The sequence below is a fragment of the Cynocephalus volans genome, chromosome 1, assembly GCF_027409185.1.
Source record: "Cynocephalus volans isolate mCynVol1 chromosome 1, mCynVol1.pri, whole genome shotgun sequence".
Classification (NCBI taxonomy): Eukaryota; Metazoa; Chordata; class Mammalia; order Dermoptera; family Cynocephalidae; genus Cynocephalus; species Cynocephalus volans.
The window spans coordinates 271,822,897-271,848,712 of NC_084460.1; the positions used below are offsets into that span (position 1 = coordinate 271,822,897).

The 25,816-nt window shown below is 37.9% G+C and overlaps 1 protein-coding gene and 1 pseudogene across 1 annotated transcript in view; both read left to right on the plus strand.

The window, feature by feature from the left end:
* The first annotated feature begins 555 nt into the window (after window positions 1–555).
* On the plus strand, window positions 556–781 carry LOC134375403 (large ribosomal subunit protein eL27-like; annotated as a pseudogene).
* Window positions 782–12,789: 12,008 nt separating this feature from the next.
* Window positions 12,790–25,816, plus strand: part of CPO (carboxypeptidase O) — a 36,088-nt gene continuing 23,061 nt past the window's right edge. Inside the window, 1 exon segment of the mRNA XM_063086393.1 lies at window positions 12,790–12,857. Coding sequence (XP_062942463.1) covers window positions 12,790–12,857 — 68 coding nt within the window.

The window sequence follows — 25,816 nt, forward strand, 5'->3', positions numbered from 1 at the left end:
TGGCCTTTATGGATGACCACTATAAATAAACACTTTAAAAATTGCATATTAGTAGTATATTTTATATTCATGAAAGTTAAATTTCTAATAAAATTAGGTTATTAAATTATAAAATGAACTGTTAGCTCATAGAATGCCATAGCAATTCCAGAGAATATAACCAACACATTATGTGAAATTAATATCTGGAAAACAAGGAGCAATATAAAAATTGAGAAAGGAATTATTAAATGATAAAGGTGGTCACAATTGAATATTAATATGGAGAAAAATCATTTAAATCCATGCTTCGTTCCTAAAACTTCATTACATTCCAAATGAATCGGTGGGTCAAATGGTGTCAAAATTAGAAGAAAACATGAGTGTGTTTCTCCCACCTATGAAGAAGAAATGTCTATTAAATTATAAATTTTACATTATTTAATAGAATCAATGTAAGAAATATGGCACTTTTCTCCCATTTCTCTCAAAATGGGAAAATTATAGGATCAACATACTTGTATAATTAAAAAAATAGCTTTTTTTTCACTGTAGGCCCGAGTAGCTGCTGTCAAAATGGGCAAATTCATGGAAACCTGGTAAGGTGGTGCTGGCCCTGGCTGGACACCACTCCACTTGCAAAGCGGTCGTTATGAAGTACCTTGGTGATGGCACCTCAGACCACCCCTGCAGCCATGCTCTGGTGGCCGGAAGTGACCATAAGGCCCAATGGGAGGCCACAGTCAAGTTTGAAAAAAGGTACAAGATGGGTAAGAACAAGTGGTTGTTCCAGAAACTGTGATTTTAGATGTTCCTTGTTTCAATTATTAAAAATAAAAAATAGGGCTGGCTGGTTGGCTCGGTTGGTTAGAGCACAGTGTTGAAATCACCAAGGTCAAGGCTTCAGATCCCTGTACTGGCCAGCTTCTCCCCCCCAAAACATAAATAAATAAATGAATGAAAGAAAGAACAGAGAAGAGGAAAGAGAGAGAGAGAGAAAGAAAAATTATACACATATAAAGTCAGTATCCATAAAGTAGTGGCTTAAAACAATAATCATTTAATTAGCACATGAGTCCCTGGGTTGGCAATTTGGACTGACTCAGTGGTGCCTCTGGTCTCTGCTGCTTCCTCAGGCATCTGGGGTCTGCTAGTTGGTTCCACCTCTGCAGGGTGGCTAGCTGGTGGTTGTGCAATGGGCACATGCTCTCATCATCTGAAAGTCTAGTTGAGGCTTGTTCATACGTGGCAGAAGTACAGGCAGAGGGCAAGCCCCTATGCACACGTGTTTTTATGTCTCTGCTTGCATCACATAGGCTGCTGTTCCATGAGCCAAGAGACTTGCATCATCAATGCCAGAGTCAGTGTGGGAGAGCACCACCAAAATGTGTGGAATTAGGGAAGGGGTGGACTTGTGGCCATCTTAGTCACCCACCACATGTCAATAGTTGGCAAAGGAGAGGATGGCTTAAGCACAGCCAATAATTCATCCTGTGGAAACTTTTCATTATCACAAGTGATTAAAGAAATATGCAATAATGTTGCCTTCCAGTCCTCATTTTGTAGAGGGGGAAACTGAGGCCCAAAGCCTTGCTGAGATAACGCAGCAGAAGACTAGCCGGCCTGCAGACCAAGCAAGATCCCCGGCTCCAAATCTAGCAAGAAAAGGCAAATCTGGGGTTCAAACTCTCGCTCTACGATCTCCTAGTGGAGCAACCATTGCAGAATGTCTCTAAGCCTCAGTTTCAAGTCTGTAAAACTGGAATAATAATACCTAGTTCACCGATTATGAGGATTAAGTGAGATCGCATGAAAACACTCCACAAGGGTCCCAATACTTGTTCAGTTCATGCCTTCTTCTTCCCATTTCTATGATGCAATAGTGTAAAACCAACAACAAAATAAAGCAAAAGGAGAAATGCCCAAACGAAACAAACCAGCCAATAAATAGATAAAACTGTAGGGACCAAGAAAAAACTGCAATATCTGTGCATAACTGGTGATTGTTGATACACTCATTAATTGAACAGAAAATTATTGAGTGCCTCTTCTGGGCCTGGCCCTGTGCTGGGCACTGGGGATGCAGTGGTGAACAGGAAGAGACAGATCCCTGCCCTCATGGAGCTTAGAATCTAGTGGCAGAGAAAGACAATAGCCAAATGGTCACATCAGTAAATATGAAATTGCAGTCTTAATTAGTGCTAGAAAAACCAGTGATTGGTTTTAGTAGAAGAGCATATAGTAGGAAAATATAAACCAATTAGGCGTGGGAAGAGGGTAAGGAAGGTCTCCCTGAGATTTAGACAAGTCAGTTGAGGTATGAGTGGGACAGTGATTGTGTCATCGAGACCACAGAAGAGTTATAGGAAGGGGCCAAGTCATGCAGTCCCTGTAGGGAATAACAAGAAGAGGGTCTTAACTCTGAAAGTATGGGAGATCATAAAAAGATATGAGAAAATTTGGGACTTGGAAATCTTTCTCTGGGGTTGGGGTAGAGAACAGACCATAGGGGAGAAGGAGAGATGCGGGTAGACGAATTACGAGACTATTAGAGGAGTCATGTGACTCTCCAATTAGTTCAATTTTCCACAAAGTAAATGTAGACCTATTAACTCTACTTTGGGGAGCATACACCCTAAGAAAATATACCCCCAGTGCTTGTACATTGATCAAAAGTGATCAGTGACTAACATTAGATGACTAAGGTAGAATGAAATTGCTGACTAAATGGGTTTTATACAACTAAGGTATTGTTAAAATCTACATATATATTTGACAACCAACAGGTCATATTTATTTTATCATTATCAATTTTTAAAAATCCACGTGCCTCAGCCAGGTTGCCCCTAACCTGATGTTACACTGCAGAGAGAATGACTAAGTGAGCTGTGACATTTCAACACGAAGAGATTCTGAACAGATACGAAATACAGCAAGAATGTGTATGATGGGAAGACATAAAGTGCAGAACCAGATGAATACAAATTATTTGCAGCACCCTGATTACTATGGAAAACTCATAAACAAAGTTCAGAAGAGAAATTGAAATTTTTCCTTGGGCTTGATGTCTTGACAACTAAGTTTTTTTTAATAGCCGTGTTAGGAATGTAGTGTAACTTACACATCATTGAAAAGGTTCAACCACATGTGCTCTCCAAGGAAGACTGAGAAAGTGTACTTCCTGCACCATATAATTGTAGTGTGGTCTGCTAATCACAGATTCTTAGAAATAAGGCAATAAACAAATTTTCAATCCAGACTGTCAACTTCAGTATCTTCATGGTAATAACTGTACATTCCCAGTTTTTGGTACTTTATAGAACATTTTGCCTACAATTGCAAAGTCCCTGTGGGAAGTGATCGTATTTTAAATATTTCAGCTTAATAAGAAATGTGAGAAGTTGGTGGAAGACATGGGAAATGTGGATATTTGGAAAGCGATTTTTTAAATATTAGTGAAATTGGTGACTGAAAATGAAATTTCAAGTTGCTGCTGAATCTTCTAAAATAAATCTACACCGCATCGAGATGTAATCAATTTTTTTCTTTTCACAGTAAAACTTTAGCTTCTGTAAGAAGAAAGTTTTGTAGATTCCTAGAAATGACAGATAAGTGAACTAACCTAATTGGTAAAATTGAACTATGGGAAAGAGTATAGACCTTGGCAAAGATGGGTCTGGTTCAAATCACTGTCCTTGGTTGGGCAAATCCTGTTGCCCTCCTAAACTGCAGTTTCCTCTCAGGAAAAGTAACTGTCTTTCAGGGTTGATGGGAAATTGAAATGAGGTATTACATATGCAAGTACCTAAGGCACATTCAGTTAGACATTAGAGGCCCTTCTTTCTCTTTCACAGACTTGAAAGAGCTTCCTGGTACATTTTTTTCTCCTTCCCAGCTTGGCCAGCTTGACCATAAAAATAATGCCTTTTCAAGTAACACTGGAAGTTTGACCTCTGTATTAGTCCATTTCTGTTGCTTATAACAAAATACCTGGAACTGGGTAATTTGTAAGGAAACAAAATTTATTGCTTACAGTTTGGGAGGCTGGGAAGTCCAAAGTCCAGGGAACGCATCTGGTGAAGGCCTTGGTGGTGGTGACAATAATGCAGGGGTCTCACAAGACATAGGGCAGAGCAGAGAGAGAGATAGCTCCTCATGCATTCTCCTTTTAAAGCCCTCAGAACCACACCCATACCCACCATTAAACCATCAATTTATTAATCCTTTTACTAGGGCATGGTCCTCACAATCTAATCACCTCTTCAAGGCCCCACTTTTGAATTATCGTGATAGGATTTCCCATTCCCTTAACACTGTCACAGTGGGAGGACATTCCATCTACAGCAACCTCCCTATCAGTAAAATTTGTACAGTCATCTCTAAAGTCAAGCTATCCCAGATAAAGCTTGGATTTTAGCTTCACCCTGGTGGCAGGTATTTGAGGATGCCATTAACCAAATTGATCTCACTCAAATTCCTAAATGAGACTTCTTACTTGGTTTACATCTAACTCTTCTTTCCCAACAAGGTAGACCATAAAAATACTGAGTGCTGTCAGGAAAAATTGTGAAAGGCTGTGAAACGGACCACAAAGGTTATGGGGTATCTATCATGGAAAAACTAGACACGTCTAGAGCACTGTTTGAGGTTATCTCTGTCTTTCACCGTCTCTGACCTATTTTATGACTGTGCATGTTGTAGAAAATGAATAATGATCCAAATGATTCCTTTTTGAAGAAATACAAATGAATAGTGTTTGGTGGAATGCAATAGACTAATTTTTCATCTATTTTAAAATTCATTTCAACATTCCTTATTGCCCATGTACATATGTGGTTCTTTGAATTCTCCTTGGAACTGATTGTAACATCTTACTGGGTCTCTCACTAATCAATTAAATAAATAAAATCTTTGACCCATGTTCATTTTATGAGTCTTGATTTTATATAAAAAATGATCCTTTTACAGTATCTAGTTTATGGTATCCTTAGCACTGGGCCAGAGACATGGGAGATATGCCAACTGGATACACATGACACAGCTGTAAATTACACATGAAAGAATGGGGTCAGTAAGTAGATTTCCTAATAGAGACTTCAGGTTGCCATTGACTTGGAGAGGAGAAGATCAGGGTTGGAGTAACCAAAAAGATGCTTCAGAGAGAAGGTATAACTTCATAGCTAGGACTTCAGAAAGCCCAGAGGAAATGGAGCTAGAATTTGCATTGGAGTAAGGGGAGGACACCCCTGAGATAAGATACAGTGGAAATCAGCATGGCCTGTTCAGAGATTCACTCTTTGACAAGGCCTGAATAAGAAAAATAATAAATACGGCTAAATTTTATTTGGCATCCACAATGTAGAAGGCAATGGGTGTCAGAGATTCTCAAATAAGACTGCTCATTAGAATTCATCTGGAAATGTAAAAATGCTGATTCCAGGGCCCCATGTATAGGAATTTTAATGTAATTAGTCTGGGGAGGGAGGTGCCAGAGAAAGCTCCCTGGACAGTTCTAATATAAAACCAAATTAGTGAACGACTGGGCTACACAATTTACATGCGCGCTTTGCTTTAATTTGACCCTCACAGTAATCCTCCGACAGAGGCATTTTCACCCTAGTTATACAGATGGGGAAACAAAAGGTTCAGAGAGACTAAGTGATTTGCCTGGATGGGCTTCTGTGCCTTGCTGGTAAGAGAATACAAAGGAGGGGAAAGCTAGGTGAGGGGTGGGTGGCTACCCTGGCTCTTCTGCTATCTCAGGAAGAGAGAGCTCCAGGCTGAGAGAAGAGCCAGTGTAGTAGAAGCATGACATTCTCGCAGGGTATTAAGGAAATGCTAACTGGAGCAAGCAGGACCCACAATGAACAAATGGATACAAAGACAACAAAATGGCAACCACCTGGGGATCTTGTTAAAATGGGGAGTCTGGGGCAGGTTCTGACAGCAACTGAGTCATGCTGATGCTGCTTGCTGGTCACTAGTCTACATCTTAATTTTAGATTTTAGGTTTTAGTGTCTTAGTCTGCTCAAGCTGCTATGACAAAGTGCCTTAAAGTGTCTTACTAAACAACAAAAATTTATTACTCACAGTTCTGGAGGCTGGGAAGCTCATGATCAGGGCACCAGCGGATTCAGTGCTTGGTGAGGGCTCTCTGCTTCATAGATAGTGCCTTCTTGTTGCATCCTCACATGTTGGAAGGGACAAATGAGCTCCTTTGGCTGTCTTTCATCAGGGCACTAATCCTAGTCATGAGCACTTCACCCTCATGACCTAATCACCTCCCAAATGCCCCACCCACTGACACCACTGCAATTGGGGATTAAATTTCAACATACGAATTTTGGGGGAACACAAACATTCAGACCATAGCAGATAGCATGGTCAATGAAGATCTCTCTGTGGCTCAGTTTCCTTTTATGTAATTGGGGTCATTAAAGCACAGTGTGGGCATAGTAATAATTCTGTAAACCTTTTTTATAACTCTATCACTTACTTTAAATTTTAAAAGGCTTCGCAGCATAGTAACATGACATCCTTCTAGAGAGTTAAAAAACTGTAATAGAAGCAAGCAGGAGATAGAAAAGTTAAGGAAAAAGAAATCTACCTCCACTGATAGTATTATTTACAGGAGTGGTAATATCAAGTAGAAATCTTGTGAAATCTGGGTGGGCTCAGTGTACAAGAATGGAACTGAACTTTTTGAATGTATTTAGGTTTATAAACCTCATAATAATTTTAATAGCAATTACTTTTTTGTGTGTAAAATTAATCTCAATTTATTAAAGTAGGCATCTCATTTTTATTCTTTTATAAAAATTGCTTTAGAGATATAAGGTAAATTCACAGGAATGGGAATATACAAATTACATTGGATTAGGGATATTTTATATAAAAGTCAGTTATGCTAGAAAACATTATTATTTTATAAACAGAGCTAGGATTATGTAAATTATATGCAGTTGATTTTAGAAACTAAGATATAGCTCATTTAAAACAGATGCTACATTCAAAAATGCATTTCAGAAATCTGTTTTTTCAATATATATAAAGCTAAGAAACTCCATCCACCCCCTTTTTTTTATAGGAAAATCCTCTGATGAACTTTACATTAAGATATTTCATGGTAAAAGAGAAAACAGTTCTGCATTTTTCTGTTTAGAGAGTTTGCTTTTTCTCTTCTGTATTGTGTGGTCTCATGTTAGAGTAACTCTGTATAGAACTATTATCTAGTTACAGATCATTGTTATTAGTGTCAGGGATAATTACACCATATATTTTGATGGTTTCATAGTCTTTAGAGGGATTTTCCATGCATTAATTCATTTAATATGCTCCACAACCTTGAGTGGGAGGCAGGAGAGGTATTATTTTTTTTTTACAAAGGAAGACAGGTGAGGTTTGCCCAAAATCAGATGGCTGATAAAGGAGGAATCAGAATCAGAACCCAAGGCTTCTGATTTCTGACTCAGTGCTCGGCACCTGGCCTATGTAATATTTTCACTGAGATACTAACAGTAAATATAATAATCTGTAATGACCTTGCTGAATATATGAAACAGAGATGAGAAGGTGTAGGGCAGTGAATCTAGGTCAAAATCCAGAGAAGGGAAGGAAGCCTGTTCTAATTGGGTTGACTTCCTGTTTAAATACCCGAGTGATCAAACGAAGTTGAGACTCAGATGGTAACCCTCTTTATCAAGTTTTCCAGGGTGATGATCTAGGGTGACAAATCAAAGTGTTCTCTTTGAAAACTAGTTGGTGGCTGATGCTGAATGAAATGCTGTCCAACTGGGAAAGAGATGGAAAAGTACCCAGTGGCCAATTCTCAGGCTGGTTGCCCTTTCCACACCTTGGTTCTATCTTCACCTCATGCCCTGGCGGGTTGCTGTGGTTTTTGTAGGAATCCAAGCTCCTCTTGGGTATCTCCTCAGTCTCCTCACCCTCCCATCCCCTTGGCACTTGAGAGCATCCATATCTTCCCTGTTCCTCTTCTTCCCCTGATGATCCAAACAGAAGCTACTTTAGCACAAGGGAAAGAGCAAAGTTTATCATCTTCACAAAAAGGTAGATTGAGGACCCGGCCCTGCCACACAGCACTGTGAACACATTAGACAGGATAAGCAGGCAGTGAGAGAGATGCTCCCTCCCTCCCTCTTTTAAAGCCAACTAGTATGGTGTGTTACTTAGCTAGCATGTCATTTTTTGTAGCTTGGTCACTGCAGTTTTGGAAGCCTGCTGAGGCCTGGCCATGTAGGATTATTCCTCTTACTTCAAAACTTCAGTTTTGTTCCTGTACAAAGTCCAGAAAGATTGCCATGACTCAAGACTGTGAGGAAAATGGAGTCAGCATTGTCTGGCCCCCTCGCCTCACATCTGGCTGGGTATGATTCAGCACATCTGTTGTAAACAAGTTATATAAGAGTGGTGTAACTGTGCGTGTGTGCCTATATACTCTTTGGCTCGTTGTCACTATTGTGTACTTTTGGTATAAAAGACAATGGCTCTGAACCACTAGTCGGCAGAGCTTGCATTGGAATAAAGCATGTCTATCTTGCCATTGGCTGCCAGAATCTTTTTTTAACTACCTGACTCATGACCTGCACAGGACAGGGCAGAGGGGTGTAGTTAAATCACAATCCAGCCCAACAAAGACCAGCTGAATTTTCATTTATTTCCATTTGTCCTGGAGTGCAGCTGATGTACTGGCTAGATTATCTGAGAAGCAGATACCAAGATGGCATTACAAGTGGAAGATATTTTGGGGGTGTAATCTTTGTGAAGGATAAAGAGGACAGGAAGCAGACAAAGGCAAGGAGAACCTCCAGTACATGATCAGGTCTGATACCTGTGAAAGAGAGAGGGAAAAAAGGAGGACTGGGGAGAAAGGTCCTCAGGCTGTGGTTCAGCTCCAAGGAGACTGCTCCTCAAGGCATCCTGCATTAGTAAAATGGTGAGCCCTTGTACTAGTTCTGTGCTCAGTGATTGATTAGGGGATGTCCAGGGAGCACATAGTCTCAGCTTGAATACTGAGTCAGATTCTGAAGGCACCCACAGCCAGAGATTAGTAGCAGTTTCTCTCTTGAAGGTACATATGTGTTGTGTACTTCCACAGCTCCACAGGCAGGCAAAGGTGAGCAGATTGTCACAGCAAGCTAAGCACCCACCTATATACATGAGAGGCTAGATATAGCCACTGGATTTTTGCCAGCTGACAAGAGCGTAGATACAGATTCTTTCCTCCATTCATACATCCATGGATCCATGGGTCCATCCATCCATCCATTCATTTATTGCTTTGGATGAGAGCGGCAATCTGCTGAAGCTGCTGTCAGAACAAGAACCAATCTTTGGTGCTGACTCAAATCAAATCTAGATTTTGTCCTTTCTGCTACTAAGGCCGTAATCTCTGAATGTCAACTATACCATATTTCCACCCTATCTGGCTTCTTGTAGCCATAGTCAATCTATTATCCATCTGAGACCAAGCCCTTAACCACCCCTCAATTGCTGCCAGTCTGACATACCTCTTTCTTAAATCCTACTGGTGCTTTGATCCCCGGGATGGATCATAATTCATGCTCTAACCCCTTTGATCCAGTGTTCTGAGCATAAAAGGCGCACGGCAAGTGCTGAGGTTTATTGCAATGTCCTCGGGTTCAGGGTCAATAAAAGCTACTAAGGAGCAACAGAGGTGGTGAGCTGACTTGGCTGTGTGCCTTCCAATCCTTAAGTCTCTGAAGCTGTTCACCTTCAAAGTGACCCTGGCCTTTGGTAATAACATTTCATAGCTGCCTCTATCCAGCTAATATGGCAACCAGCCATGCAATTTTGAGTCCAGAGAAATCATGGGCATTTTGATAGCACATTATTTTGGAGGATGAAGATGGTGGAAATGTGTAAGTCTTGGCAGGTAATAAAAAGAGGTTAATTTTTTAAACAAATATTTCTGCCAATTGGAATTTAGTCTTCCTCTAAATCAGCCATCTCTAAGGTCCTTTCATTTCTTCCATCCCATTACTTACTCTATCAAAGAACACGAGTCTCATCATAACAGAAACCAATTCCCTTTTTTTTCCTAGAACAATGTTTATGTTTTGGCAGGCCTTCTCTCAAACCACATGTGTTTGCAGGCATTCTATCAAGTAGTTTAAAGAGCATAAAACTTGCAGTAATATTTTTAGGAATAAATTTTATTGTTATGACTTTAAAACACAATCAAATAAAAACAAGAATTCCATTAGTAGTTGAATATTGTAATAATAGAGTTGAGAATAAATTTTACTGCTATAGGAACTATAAAACAGCAATAATAAAAAATACTATTATTGTGAATAAATTGTGTTGAGATGACTAACTAGAAAGCTATAAAACACAACGATAAGGAATAATCTAATCACCAAGAAAGATGTGATAATAATTCACCCTTGTTAGTGAGGAGTCCATGGTTCCAGTTCATTGGCCCTGGGTGCTCTGGATTGCTGCTTGCATTCCAGAAGGTTACAGAAGGATAATCTTCGGCCTGTAGGGTTGGCAGGAGACCACATATTACAGTGAAATTGGGCACAAGATTGAGGAAAATCCAATTATCAGTGACTGTTAGGAAAACCGTGTGTAGTAATGCCAAATATCCTCACAACACATTTTAAAAATTATTTGCAGGTTTCTATTGACAATTTGTACGTATTATCTGACTGTGCATTTTCATGTATTTTTATTTTTATTTACACTCTTTGCTTGAGAATAACTTCGTGGAATTACATGTTTGTTGGGGAGAAAGCCTCTAGTAATTTTGCTTTTTGTTTAGACTACCCATGCATCCCTCTGTCCAGGGTCCCATGCAATTAGCAGGAGGATGGAAAAAAGACACCCTCAGCCCCTAGGGTGTCCTTCCGTCCAACTGACTGCATTTACTCTTCGCTCTGAACATCAAAATGCAAATTCAAGGCTTCTGAACTAACTATATCCCAAAGGGGTGACAGAAAATCATAACAATTCAGTTTCCTTAAGGTGCCATTACCTTAGGTAAGCGATACTGACAGAGGTTCCTGTGCTCATGGCCTCCACCTTCTCACTTCCCTTTTCTTCTTCAACAGCTCATCAGGCTTCTGTCCCTATCCCCAGTCTACTGAAAGTGCTCTTCTCAAGGTCTCGTGCATCCTCCATCCTGCTGAACGTGATCGTTCTCAGTCCTCATCTGACTCCACTGAACTTGTGACGCATGGGTAGCCCACTTTCTTAAAACGCTTTCCTCATTTGGCTTCTGGGACACAACAGACTCCCAGTTTTTTACTTACTTCACTGTTTCTTCTCAATTTCCCTTGCTGGTGTTGGGGCCCAGGAAGCGATACCCTAAAGTGAAAGCTTCAGAAGCAGCCTCAAAAGCAAAGACTTCCTCTGACCTTCTCCTGCACCCGTGTCTCAGCCTCACTCTCCCCTGAGGCAAACCATAGAAACTAGATTCCCTCTTCCCCAAGGCGGGTCATAGATATAGTCTAACCTTCTTCCCCAGCTCTCTGTCTTGGAGCTGACCATAAAGAAATTCTCTGACCTACCTTGTCTGATTGTAGGTCCTAAGACCCCCATTTCAGAAAAGGTTCTGCCCCTTACCCTGGAAACATGAATGCTACACAGAGAGGCCAAGAAAAATCTGAGCAGGCAGGCCTGACTGGGATTGCCCACTCATTCTGTTAGCATTAGAGCTTACTTTTCTCATCCAATCACGTTCCTACACGCTTCATAGAACCTAAGCATAGATATGGACATTTTTCCTGTATCTTTGGTCTTCATTCCTAAGGCCCCTGTGTCATGTAAAACTATGATACAATAAATTTTGTTATGTCTTTTCTTCATATTAATGTATTTATCAGGTGATCTTTCAAAGAACCTTTGGGGGTTGACGGGGATGTCCTTCCTTGGCCCCAACACTAGATTCCTCTCTTCTACCAAGACCTCTAAATGTTAGATTGGCCCAGGGCTCAGTCTTTGTTCTCTTTTCTGTCTATACCAACATCCTAGACGAGCTCCTTCAGCCCTGTGGCTTTAAATATCATTGTAGTATTGTGATATAACAAGATACATATTTGGTTTTTGTCCCAGGTTCCTGATGCAGAACTCCTAAAACCCTTGGAATTTCCTGGTGATAAGATTGATAAAGGTGAAAGGACCATCTTTTGTTATTCATAACAAGCTTCTTTCAACTACCTCTGAGTTTAAGTTCATGCAGGAGTGCAGGGGGGTGGGGTGGGGGGGGCAGCAGTAGTGATGGGTGGAAGAAGTGGGGGAGCCTCTTGGAAGAAGATTTAAACTGTTTTCACTTACTGCTCAGAATTGGAGAGATGTGGGTTTGATTAACATGTGGTCCATCAGAACAACAGAAGGCATTTGACCCCAAACAAAGCCTTAGATTGCAGAATGAAGTGGAGATTCTGAATAATGACCATGCCCACCATGACCAGAGCAGAAGACACAGTGCCAGAAGACCTGCGTTTAGGGAAGAGCAGGAGTGGTCACTCCTGAGGACAGGTGATGGGGATTCCTGGGAATACTCCAATGGGACTTTACATAGGGAGGAAATTCCTTTCTGGATCTGGTGGAGTCAACAGCTTGTGTACATTTTTCCACTATTAAAAAATGTATTTAAGGACATGATGGAGTTAATGGAGCAATTGCTCAGTTGTTTCTACTGAGACATCTGCTAACACACTTATCTTGATTGTGGGAGCCAAGGCCTTGATGCATTCCCAGAGACACTTGGTCCACTGGCATGCAAGAGAGACCCAGGATTTTCTAGCTCTCTCTGCAGAAGAATGACGCCTCTGCTTGGGACCCTTTACCTTTTGGGGATGCTGGCTCCTGGGGCACTAGGATATACTAGGTGAGTGTGAAATGAGAAGAGGGGCAGACTATTATGATTTAGATTGTCTAAATGGAGTGCATTTTTCAATATTAATGCAGCTGGATTTTCCCCTCTTCCTACTCATACATACCAACATGAGATAAGAATAATAAAGATCACGGAAGTTCAATGGTTGAACATTAATAATCCTTGAATAAATGAATAAATATTTAACAAACATTTCCTAGAACAATGTATGACAAATACCAATAGATATGTCATGTTTTGTGATTGGAAAAAGGAAATTATAATAAAAATTATATGTCCCTCATTTTTGTTGTTGCACAGTTGGTAAATCACACTCTTCTAATTAAGAAAACTGTTTAAAATGCAATCACAATAATATGTTGAACTTTCAAAAGGAGAGAACAGAACTGAGGTTACCAGAGATGGGAAAGGGGGAGGTGGAGGTAAGGGAGGAATCAATAAAGGGCCATGAAAAATGGTTACATTGTATAATATTAAATATACTAATTATCCTGATTTGAGCATCACATCTTGCACACAGGTACTGAGATTCAATTCTGTACCCAACAGATATGTACAATCAATTATGTCTCAATAAAAAAAAATTTGTTACACAGCAATAGAAAATTCATACAAGCATTTTTTCCTTGCTGCCTTCATGGAACCATTCCTTAACCCAGTGTGATTTGGCTGAATTATATATCAATGTTCTAAAATTCTTATGTGAACATTGCCATTCGGTTATTTGTGGCTAAGCCCAATGATTCTGTCTCATCTTAAAAAAAAAAAAAAGTTTAAAATGTTTAAAATTATCAATTACCAAGTAATTTCACATAGAGGTGATTACTGTTAATGTTTTGGGACAGATAGCTAATTATGTCTATAGTACTATTGTGGGAATATTTTGGTTAAATTATAGAATTTATTTCCTCTTTGACCCATTTATTGTTTAGGAACATGTTTAATTTCCAGGTATTTGTATGATTTCTAGTGTCCTTTTTGTAGTGGATTTATAGTTTTATTCCATGTGGTGAGACAAGGTAGTTGATATGATTTCAGTTTCTTAAAATTTATTGAGACTTGTTTTGTGACCTAATATCTGGTCTATTTTAGAGAATGTTCCATGTGCTGCTGAGAAGAATGTGTATTCTGCAGCTGTTGGATGAAATATTCTATATATGTTCATTAAGTCCAATTAGCCAAGAGTGGAGATTAATTCTGATGTTTCCTGGTTATTTTCTGTCTGGATAATCTGTCCTTTGCTGAAAGTGGAGTATTAAAGTCCCCAACTATTATTGTGTTGGAATCTATTTCTCCTGTTAGGTCTAATAGTGATTACTTTATATAACTGAGTGCTCTGGAGTTGGTGCATATACATTTAAAATTGTTAAATACTCTTGTTGAATTGATCCCTTTATCAAGATATAATGACCTTTCTTTTATACTTTCTTTGGCTTGATGTCTATCTTATCTGATATATGTAAGCTACTCCTGCCCTTTTTTGGTTTCCATTTGCATGAAATATCTTTTTCTGTCCCTTCACTTTCAGATGGTTTGTGTCTTTATAGGTGAAGTGAGTTTCTTGTAGGCAGCATATTATTGGTTCTTGTTTTATAATCCATTCAGCCACTCTGTCTTTTAATTGGGGTATTTAATCCATTTACATTTAGAGTTATTATTGATATAAAGGGACTTGTTACTGCCATTTTGTTCTTTTTTTCTGTTTATTTGCTGATCCTTTTTTCCAATCTTACTATCTTCCTTTGTGATTGAATAGTTTTTTTCAACCAGTGTGTTTTGATTTCTTGCTATTTATTTTTAGTATGTCTCTTATACATTGTTGTGTATGGTTACCATGAGGCTTACAAAAAACATAGCTATAACACATTATTTTAGACAAATAAAAACTTAACTTTTAAATTAAATTAAATTTAATTTTATTGGTTATGAATATCCATAAGATACAAAGCTGATTGTCACCCCTTGTACCCAAAATGTGAAGGCCAGATCCATACTGGCAGCATGCCCATTACTATAAATTGTGATTGTACCCCATGTTTCTGACCCAATTATCCCCAATCTCACTTCCCCTCCCCATTTCCCTTCCACTCCACTTTGTATCCCAAGGTATGTTCTCTCCTTCTGCAAGTCCAACACACCACTGTGGTCTTTCTTTCCTTCCTTCTTTCTCTCTTAGCTCTCACTTATGAGTGAGTACATGCAGTATTTATCACTCTGAGCTTTGCTTATTTCACTGAACATAAGTTTCTCCAGACTCATCCATGTTGTTGCAAATGGGAGAATTTCATTCTTTTTTATGGCAGAGTAGTATTCGATGGTGTATATATATCACAGTTTCCTTATCCAGTCACCCATCGATGGACATTTAGGTTGGTTCCATAGCTTGGCTATTGTAAACAGAACTGTGATGAACATGGAGTGCAGGTAAGCCTTTGACATGATGATTTCCATTTCTCTGGGTATATACCCAGAAGTGGGATTGCTGGATCATATGGAAGATCTATTTGTAATTGTTTGAAAAAACTCCGTACTGTTTTCCATAGTGGTTGTACTAAACATTCCCACCAACAGTGCAGGAGCATTTCCTTCTCTCCACACCCTCACCAGCATTTGTTATTCACCATCTTTTTGATTATAGCCAGTCTAACTGGGTGAGGTGGGGTCTCAATGTGGTTTTAATTTGCATTTCCCTGATGAGTGGTGATGTTGAGCATTTTTTCATGTACCTATTAGCCATTTGTATGTCTTCCTTTGAAAAAATGTCTATTCAGCTCCTTTGACCATTTTTAAATTGGATTATTTGGGTTTTTTTTTTTTTTTTTACTGTGTAATTGCTTGAGTTCCTCATATATTATGGATGTTAATCCCTTGTTGGATGCACAGTTAGCAAAAATTTTCTCCTACTCTGTAGGTTGTCATTTCACTCTGTTGATTGTTTCCTTTGCTGTGCAGAAGTTTTTAGTTTGATACTGTCCCATTTGTTTATTTCTTCTTTTGCTGCTTGTGCTTTTGGGCTCATGTTCATAAAGTCTGTGCCCAGACCTAGTTCTTGAAGTGTTTCACTTATATTTTCCCTTAGTAATTTTACAGTTTCAGGACTTACACTTAAATCTTTAATCCATTTGGAGTTGATTTTAGTATATAGTGAGAGGTCCATATATAGTTTCATTCTTCTGTATATGGAAATACAATTTTCCCAGCACCACTTATTAAAGAGGCAGTTTTTCCCCCAATGTCAATTTTTGTTGCCTTTGTCCAATATCAGATGGCTGTAAGCTTGAGGGGTGATTTCTGGGTTCTCAATTCTGCTCCACGGGTCTGAGTATCTATTTTTATGCCAGTACCATTCTGTTTTGGTTACAATAGCTTTGTAGTGTAATTTGAAATCAGGTAGTGTTATGCCTCTGGCTTTATTTATTTATTTATTTATTTATTTGCTCAGGATTGCTTTGGCTATTCAGGGTCTTTTGCTACTCCGTATGAAAGTTAAGATTGTTTTTTCCATTTCTGTGAAGAATGTTATTGGTATTTTGATGGGGATTGCATTGAATCTGTAGATTGCTTTGGGTAGTACAGACATTTTCACTATGTTAATTCTTCCAATCCAAGAGAATGGAATATCTTTCCATCTTTTTGTGTCTTCGTTAATTTCTTTCAGTAGTGGTTTGTAGTTCTCATTGTAGAGATCTTTCACTTCCTTGGTTAAATTGATCCCTAGGTATTTTATTTTGTGTGACAATTGCAAATGGGCTTATTTTTTTTTATTTCTCTTTCTGTTAGTTCATTATTTGGGTATATAAATGCAACTGATTTGGGGGCATTTATTTTGTATCCTGCCATGTAACTGAAGTTATTAACCAGCTCTAGGAATTTTCTGATAGAGTCTTCAGGTTTTTCTATGTATAGTATCATGTCATCTGCAAGTTGAAACAGTTTGACTTTGTCTTTTCCAATATGGATTCCATTCATTTCTTTCTTTTGCTTGATTGCTCTGGCTAGTACCTCCAGTACTATGGTAAATAGAAGTGATAAGAGTGGGCATCCTTGTCTTGTTCCTGTTCTTAAGGGAAAAGCCATCAGTTTTTCCCCATTCAGAATAATAGTGGTGGTGGGCTTGTCATAGATGGCTTTTATTGTGTTGAGATACTTTCCTTCTACACCTAATTTGTTGAGAGTCTTTATCACAAAGGTATGTTGAATTTTGTCAAATGCTTTTCAGCATCTATTGGGATAATCATATGGTCTTTGTCCTTGAGTTTGTTGATGTTATGTATCACATTTATTGACTTTCACATGTTGAACCATCCTTGCATCCCTGGGATGAATCCCACTTGATTGTGGTGTATAATTTTTTTTAATGTGTTGCTGTATTTTGGTTGCTAATATTTTGTTGAGAATGTTTGCATCTATGTTTATCAAGGATATTGGCCTGTAATTTTCTTTTTTTGTTGTGTTTTTATCTGGTTTTGGTATCAGAGTTATGTTGGCCTCATAGAATGAGTTTGGGAGAATAGCTTCTGTTTCAATTTTTTGGAATACTTTGAGGAGAATTGGTATTAACTCCTCTTTAAAAATTTGATAGAATTCAGCTGTAAAACCATTCAGACTTAGACTTTTCTTTGTTGGAAGATTGCTGATTACCACTTCAATCTCATTGCTTGTTGGTAGCCTGTTCAGGTGTTCTATCTCTTCTCGGTCCAGTCTTGGTAGTTTGCATGTGTGTAGAAACTTATCCATATCTTCCAGATTTTCATATTTTTTGTCATACAGTTTACAATAGTCTCTAATGATTCTTCGTATTTCTGTGGTATTGGTTGTAATGTCTCCCTTTTCATTTCTGATTTTTGTTATTTGGGTCTTCTCTCTTCTTTTCTTTTGTTAACCTAGCTAATGGTTTGTCTATTTTATCTTCTCAAAAAATGAACTTTTTGTTTCATTGATTTTTTTCTGTTGTTTTTTGGTTCTCTGTTTCATTTAGTTCTGCTCTGATCTTAATTATTTCTTTCCATCTACTACCATTTGGTTTGGATTGTTGTTGTTTTTCAAGTTCTTTGAGGCATAGTGTTAAGTTGTTTATTTGAAGTCTTTCCATTCTTTTGATGTAAGCATTTATTGCAATGAATTTGCCTCTTAGTACTGCTTTTTTGCAGTATTCCACAGATTTTGGTATGATGAATCTTTATTTTCATTAGTTTCAAGAAACTTTTTGACTTCCTGTTTAATTTATTCTTGGACCATAGGTCATTCGGGATCCTATTGTTTAATTTCCATGTATTTGTATAGTTTCAGAGTTTTGTTTATTATTAATTTTCAGTTTTAGTCCATTGTGGTCTGAAAAGATACTTGGAATGATTTCAATTTTTAAAAATTTGCTGATACTAGATTTGTGACCTAATATGTGGCCTATCCTGGAGAATGTCCCATGAGCAGATGAGAAATAAATATATTCTTTAGTTGTTGGGTGAAATGTTATGTATATATCTGCCAGGTCCAGTTGGTCTAAGGTGTAGATTAAATCCTGTGTCTATTTGTTGGTTTGTTGCCTAGAAGATCTGTCCCACACTGAGAGAAGGGTGTTCAGATCACCCACTTTTAATGTATTAGGATCTATTTCTTTTTTTAGATCTAAGAGTGTTTGCTTTATATATCTAGGTGCTCCAGTATTGGGTGCATGTATATTTATGATTGTTATGTCTTCTAGCTGGATAGATCCTTTTATCTTTATATAGTGGTCTTCTTTGTCTCTTTTTTTGTTTGTTTTTTGTTTTAAAGTCTATTTTGTCCAATATAAGAATAGCTACTCCTCCTCATTTTTGGTTTCCATTTGCATGGTATATCCTTCCCCATCCTTTCACTTTTAGTCTGTATGTGTCTCCACAGTTGAGGTAGGTCTCTTGAAGACAGCATATACTTGGGTTTAGCTTTTTAATCCAATCAGTTAGTCTGTGTCTTTTGAATGGGGAGTTCAATCCACTCACATTTAGGGTAGTTATTGACAAGTATTGTTTAATTCCTGTTATTTACTTGCTTTTTGTTTAGATGATATAAATATCTTTTGATCAGTACTTCCCCTTTTATTTCTCTTCTTCAATGTTAGTTGGAAATTTAAGGTGGCATGATTTAGCTTCTTTCTCTTTCTCACTGGCATTTTTGTTTTAACAGTGGGTTTTGCTCTTTCTTGCATATTTGTGATAGTGGTCATCACTATTCAGACTCCAGGTGAAGGACTTAATTGAGAATTTCTTGCAGGGCTGGTCACGTGGTGGTGAACTCCCACAACTGTTGTTTGTCTAGGAAATACACTATTTCTCCCTCATTTCTGAAGGAGAGCTTTGCTGGGTAAAGAATTCTTGATTGACAATTTTTTTCTCTTAGTATTTTGAATATATCATTCCACTTTCTTCTTGCTTGTAGGGTTTTGGTTTGAAGTCTGCTGTTAACCTGATGGGGGCTCCCCTATAGGTGGCTTGATGCTTTTCTCTTGCTGCTTTTAGAATTCTCTCTTTGTCTTTGAGCTTTGCAGATTTAACTATAATGTGTCTTGGGGAGGATCTTTTTGGATTAAATCTGTATGGGGACATTTGACCTTCCTGGATCTGAAGGTCTATATCTCTCCCTACATCTGGGAAGTTTTCTGTTGCTACTTCCTTGAATAGATTTTTAGTACCTTTTCCTTGCTCCTCCCCTTCTGGAATATGTACAATTCAAATGTTAGAGTGCTTGATGTTGTCTGCACTCTCTCTCATATTTTCCTCATTATTTTAAATTCTTTTTTCCTTTTTTTTATTTGGTCTGCCTAGGTTATTTTAAAAAGACCATCTTCAAGACCTGAAATTCTTTCTTCTGCTTGCTCTACCCTGCTGCTCAAGCTCTCTGTTGTGTTTTTTATTTCATTGAGTGAATCTTTCATTTCTAGGAGTTCTGCTACACTCGTTTTTAAGGTATTAATCTCTTTCTAAATTTCCTCCTTCAAATTTTAGATATTTTTTCTTGTTTCATTATGTTCTCTTATTGAGTCTTCTTTTATTTCTTCAAGTTTTCTTAAGTTCATTGCTTGGAATTCTTTTCCAGACATTTCAAGGATTCCGTGTTCCATGGAGTCTGAAATCTGAGTATTACTATACACCTTTGGTGGTGTCATATCTTCTTGTTTATTTGTAGACCGAGTATTTTTTCATTGATGTTTGGTCATTTGGTAGAGGGTTTGCTTCTTCTATTACCCTGAGGTTGGCTATGAGGATAAAGATTTCTTCCTCTATTTGCAGGCTTTACTGGTGACTTTTCTTATATCACTGTAGTTGAGTGAGCAGTAGGCTACCTGTAGAGTGGCCCTGGTGCTACTGCAGTGGTGAATCGTCCTTGCTTGACAGTAGGTGTGGGAGTGTCTATATTACACCACCGTGCGTCCTGTTCCAGAATCTGTGGCTGGAGAATGAGCTTCCAGCACCACATCGGTCTTGGCTTGCCTCAGCAGAGCCTGCCGTGGCTGCTGGCGCCTCCCTCCAGGTCCAAGGCTGGGATGGGCCACCTGCACCACATGGGTCTCCTCGGCTCACCTTGGTGGGTCCTGCTGAGGCTGCTGTTGATGCCTCCCTCTAGGTCCAAGGGGGAGCCAACTTAACTTTGATATATAAGAAAAAAGAAAGCACCAAATCCAACTCTATGCTTTGGCGTCATCTCCTCCCCCAATTTTTTTGACAATTTGTTGTTTCCAGATACATCTTTTAATATAGCCTGTCTCTTATGTGGTTGTTGAATATGTTAGTGTCAGGTTAGGTTTGTCTTTTAGTCTTCATACTAAGGATGTAAGTGGTTTATTCAGCATCCTTGTGATACTGGAGTAATCTGAGGTTTTCTGTGAACTTACTTTACTAATTAATTATGTACCTTTAAATGTTTACTTGCTGCTCCTTAGCATCATCTTTTTTCAGAATGATGAACTCCCTTTAGCATTTCTTGAAATGCAGGTCTACTGTTTATGAATTCCCTTAGCTTCTGTTTGTCTGGGAAAGACTTTATATCTCCTTCATATTTGAAGTTTAGTTTTGCTGGATAGAGAATTCTTGGCTGACAGTCTTTTTCCTTCAGCACCCTGAATATATCATCCCACTCTCTTCTGGCCTGTAGGGTTTCTACTGAGAAATCCATTGAGAGATATATTAGGGCTCCATTTACTGTTATGTGTTTCTTTTGCTGCTCTCAGTATTCTTTCTTTGTCTTTAGTTTTTGATAATTTGATTACAATGTGTCATGAGGTGTTTCTTCTTGGATTGAATTTGATTGCCAACATCTGAGCTTCCTGTACCTAGATGTTATCATCTTTCTCCATATTTTGGAAATTTTCAGCCATTACATACTTGAACATACTTTCCACAACTCTTCCTTTTTCTTTTCCTTCAGGTATGCCAATTATGCAGAAGTTATTTTGCTTGAGGGAGTCCCATATTTGCTGTATTCCTGTTTCATTTCGGTCTTATTCTTTTTCATTTTGCTCCTCTGATTTGATAATCTCATATGTTCTATCTTCAAGCTCACTAATTCTTTCCTGTGTTTGATTAAGTCTGCTGTTGGAGCTTTCTACTGAGTTTTTTCAGCTCACATAATATATTCCCTATTTCTAGAATTTCTATTTTTTAAAATTGATTCCATTCCTTTGTCAAGTTTCTCATTCTGCTCCTGGATTGTTTTCCAGATATCATTTACTTTTCTATCTGAATTTTTTGGTGACTCCCTGAACATCCTTAAGAGGGTTATTCTGAATTCTCTGTCAAACATTTCATAAATTCACTGCTCGTCTGGGTCCATTGCTGGTACTTCATTAGTTTTCTTTGTTGGTGTCATATTTCTCTGTTCTTTCTTGATCTTTGTGTCTTTATGCTGATGTCTGGGCATCTGAGGAGACTGTTATCTCTTCTAGGTTTTGTAGGTGTTCTTTGGTGGTGTTAGACCTTTATTGGTTAATATTAGAACTTTGTCTCTGGTCTGTAGTTTTGACTAATTCCAAAATTGGGAGAATTTCCTGTGGGGACCAGCACTTGAGCTCTGTGGTTGCACTAAATTGCTGCTTTGCTGCTGATTTTCTGGGGAAGGCTTTTTACGCAGACTGGATTTTTAATCATTGGCCTTTTAATCACTTCTGGGTCGTGTGAGGTCGGATACACTTAGGCTATGTGGAAATTCTGGCCCAGGACTGAGTCTTTCCAGCAAACTGTGCCCCCTGTCATTCTATCACTCTGACCACTCTCCACTGAGTGGGTCTGTGCTCATCAGAAGGCAGATCAGCTGCCCACTTTGCACCCCAATGTTCTCCTGGAGGGCCATCCTCTCTCCCACACTCCAAATGCTTCCCATGGAGTGAGCTGTGTGCAGATCCCTTGACTCTCTGGCCTTTGTGTGGTTTCTTTCTTTAGTCAGCTGCCATCCCTTGCTCCTATGTGGGTTTGTGGGAACCCTGTCAGTGGTCTCATTGGCCTGGGGACTGGTAAGATGTGCTCCAGGCCCTCTTCTCCCCTGCAGACTCCAGGCAACTTCACACAAAGGGCTCAGCTGTGGCTTTTGCTGGCTCCTGCTCTGTGTGTGCTATAGCTTCTTCCTGCCTCTCACAGGGCCAGCTCTGATGCAGCATGGACTTGAAATGGTTCTCTAGCTGCAGCCTCTCCCACCTTCATGAACTCAGTAGGTCTCTCCTCTTCCTCCAAGCTCCAGCAGTCCCATGTTGGCAGTCTTTGTTTTTTAACACTTGTATATTGGTTGATCACTGGGGAGAATGATGCTGGGGACCATCTATTCTGCCATGTTGACGTCACTTGCACTCTCTACATGTATTATGCGTCACCGAAGAAATTGCCCAGAAACAGGAAATAGCCTTTCTAAGTATGTGATTTAAACATTCACTTGAACTAAGTATTAGAGTTTCTGTTTTTTCTAGTACTGCATTTTATTTTTGTATAAAAATGATAAGCACTTTTAATATCGGGGCTTTCTCTCAAATCTCAGACCATTCACTTTTCTGCCTATTAGACAGGTCTAGTCATTCAATGCTGGGCTTAGGTAGAAATATATTCACACATTTTGCAGACATCAGTTGGGGGAAAGCCAAATGTTGGTGCTTGAGGGTGTTCAGTTACCTGTGACTTATTCTTCTCTATGTTGTGATGTTGCCAGAGAATCTCAGCCCAACTGAAGCAGTAATTCACCAGGTACAAACCCTGCTTTTTAATGTATGCACTTTTCCTACCCCACTGATTAGATAACTGTGATAAGGAAAAACTCAAACATTTGTTAAACTATACAAAGGAAGGAAAAACAGCCACCATCCTTGTTCCCAACATTGATGTGAGAACATCTTTAATGATCTTGTTTCCTGGCGGGACACCACTGGCAAAACAGCCAGTGTGAGAAATGAGGGAAAAAGGAGATCTGAAGAGATATCCTTCTCATTGGCTTCCTTCATTCCCTTTCCTCTTCCCATTCTGAAAAGGGTTAAAAATAATTTTCTAGTGACTTCTTAATGCTGATACTTACTTTGCTCTCTTTGTAGTTCAAATTAGAGGTAGATGTTTTAAAAAATGGACTACACCTAAAAATGCGATAATACTTTATGCTTATTTTCTAGGGTGTAATAAAAGGATAGTTTAGCCTATGTAACAAGGTCTTAAAAAAAAAAAAAAAAGAACCTGGGTGATAGCATTTACCTTAAGGATTGCTGTTAGATTAAATAAGTACATGGAGAGATATCAAGTTCTTAGAACAGTTTTGTCATACGTAATTACTAGTAAAATGCTGGTGTTATTATTGTTGGCTATGCTTGAGTTCTGAATTCTCCCTCTCCTGACCTCAGTACACTTTGAGCATCATTTATCTGATAGCTAATCAAGAACTAGCTTATCACATCTCATGCCTTGATATTTAATGGCTAAGTTATTTTGCTTTTTATGTGTTTATGTCTTATTCTCTTAAGTAGATTTTAAACTCAGCCAGAAAGAAATCTTCTTTCCATTATTACCCTCTATTACTATTTTTGCATAAAGCAATAAGAGTACATACCCACTGGGTTGTTCACTGGATAAAATAAGATCATAATATAAAGTGTTTTGACCAGTGCCTAGCATATACTGCAAAGTAATGGTTTGGTGTTGTTATAAAATATACATATTTGCTGATTAGTTAATAAAGACATGAAATGTGCTCCTGAAAATATTTGTGTAGATTAAACTTTTGTAAATTTTAAACACACTAGGGATATATGTGTTTTCTTTATAAAATGATAATATCTTTTTAAAGCAATCATCCTCAACATATTACTTTCACCAGTACATATTTTTATATTGAAATTGTTCACTCTGAAGCATTTTTGCTTATTAAGAAAATTCAGTGAGTGGTGAATATTGAAAGTATATCCCTGAATAATATGAAGAAACATATTGCTCCTAACTATTACAGGTTTAAGTAACATTTGTTTCTTTTTAATCCCTTAAAATTAATTTTCGTTGTTCTAACTAATTATTTAGACAATCCTATCTCTTGAGATTTTTATTTGGACAAGCTAAATAGGGTAAAATGAATTCAACAATGTGATAAAACATTTACAATTTTGAGGACAAAGAGCTTCTGTTAAGTTTAAATTATTATTAATATTATTAACAATTAAAAATAAATGTAACTCCAAGTTTAAAGTAGCAGAATTATATGAAGAAATTGATTTCCATTAGAGTAGTTAATTGTGGTAAATAATGCTAAATGAACCAGGTAAAAAAATTAAAATTTAGTCAATCCAATTATTGGACTTACGTAGCTATGAATAGAACTTGTATTTTAATTAATTCTATCAAAACATTTTGTAGTCTGGCATTGTTTGAGGATAATACTAGTTGGATGATTAAATTATTCTTATACAATTTTTATTTTTAATACCACTGCAGCTAAGGAGGGCGTTTGCTTCGTTTTACACTACTGTGTTTTTAACACTTATTAGGAATTGACTAGGTGTCAGAAACTGTGCTCATTGTTAAATACGGATTAGTCTGTTTAATCCTCGTAAAAATCTTTTGGGAAGGTACTATTATTCTTCCCATTTTATAAATAAAGAAATGAAGGTTTAGAGGAAGAGAAAATACAATACCATGAATGTTCAAAAAATCTGGAAAATAGATAAAAGTCATGGAAACATTAGCTGATTACATCTCTAACATGTTTTCTTACAACTGAGGATCACTATACAAAGGCTGGCACCCCAGGATCTGCAAAAGCTCACACCCCAATGCCGTTAACATAATAATGACTCCTACACATTTACTGGGTAAATGAATTATCACTCAGCATGCACTCACAATAAAAATATAACCCCATTTCTTGCTTAAATAAGGCCTTTTAGCTAGGGAACTAAAATATTCATCAAATGTTTGTTTGGCTGAGAGGTAGACTACTAACTATATGACTTACAAACTCTTTACAAGTTACTTAATTTCTCTTAATCTCAGTTTACTCATTTGTAAAACATGGACAATAACACTTCATAGGGTTGAAGTAAGAATAAAATAAAATACTGAGCATAAATGTGCTCTCTTAGGTTCTAGCATAATATTTGATATAGAGCAGGCACTGAATAGTTTTTGAAACTGTTAAATGATAAATCATAAAAAGACAATTGCAATAAGCCTTCATTTATTAAAGAAATTGAATCAATATTTAATAAACTTCTAAACAGAAAACCAGGCCCAGATGGGTTCACTGGTGAATTCTACCACACATTTAAGAAAGAAATTATACTAATTCTCTAAAATATCTTTTAGAAGATGGAAGCAGAGAGAACATTCCTAACTTATTCTATGAGGTCAGAATTACCCTAATATCAAAATCAGACAAAGACATTACAAGAAAAGAAAACTACAGACCAATATCTCTCATGAGCATAAATATAAAAATCCTCCAGAAAGTATTAGTAAACCAAA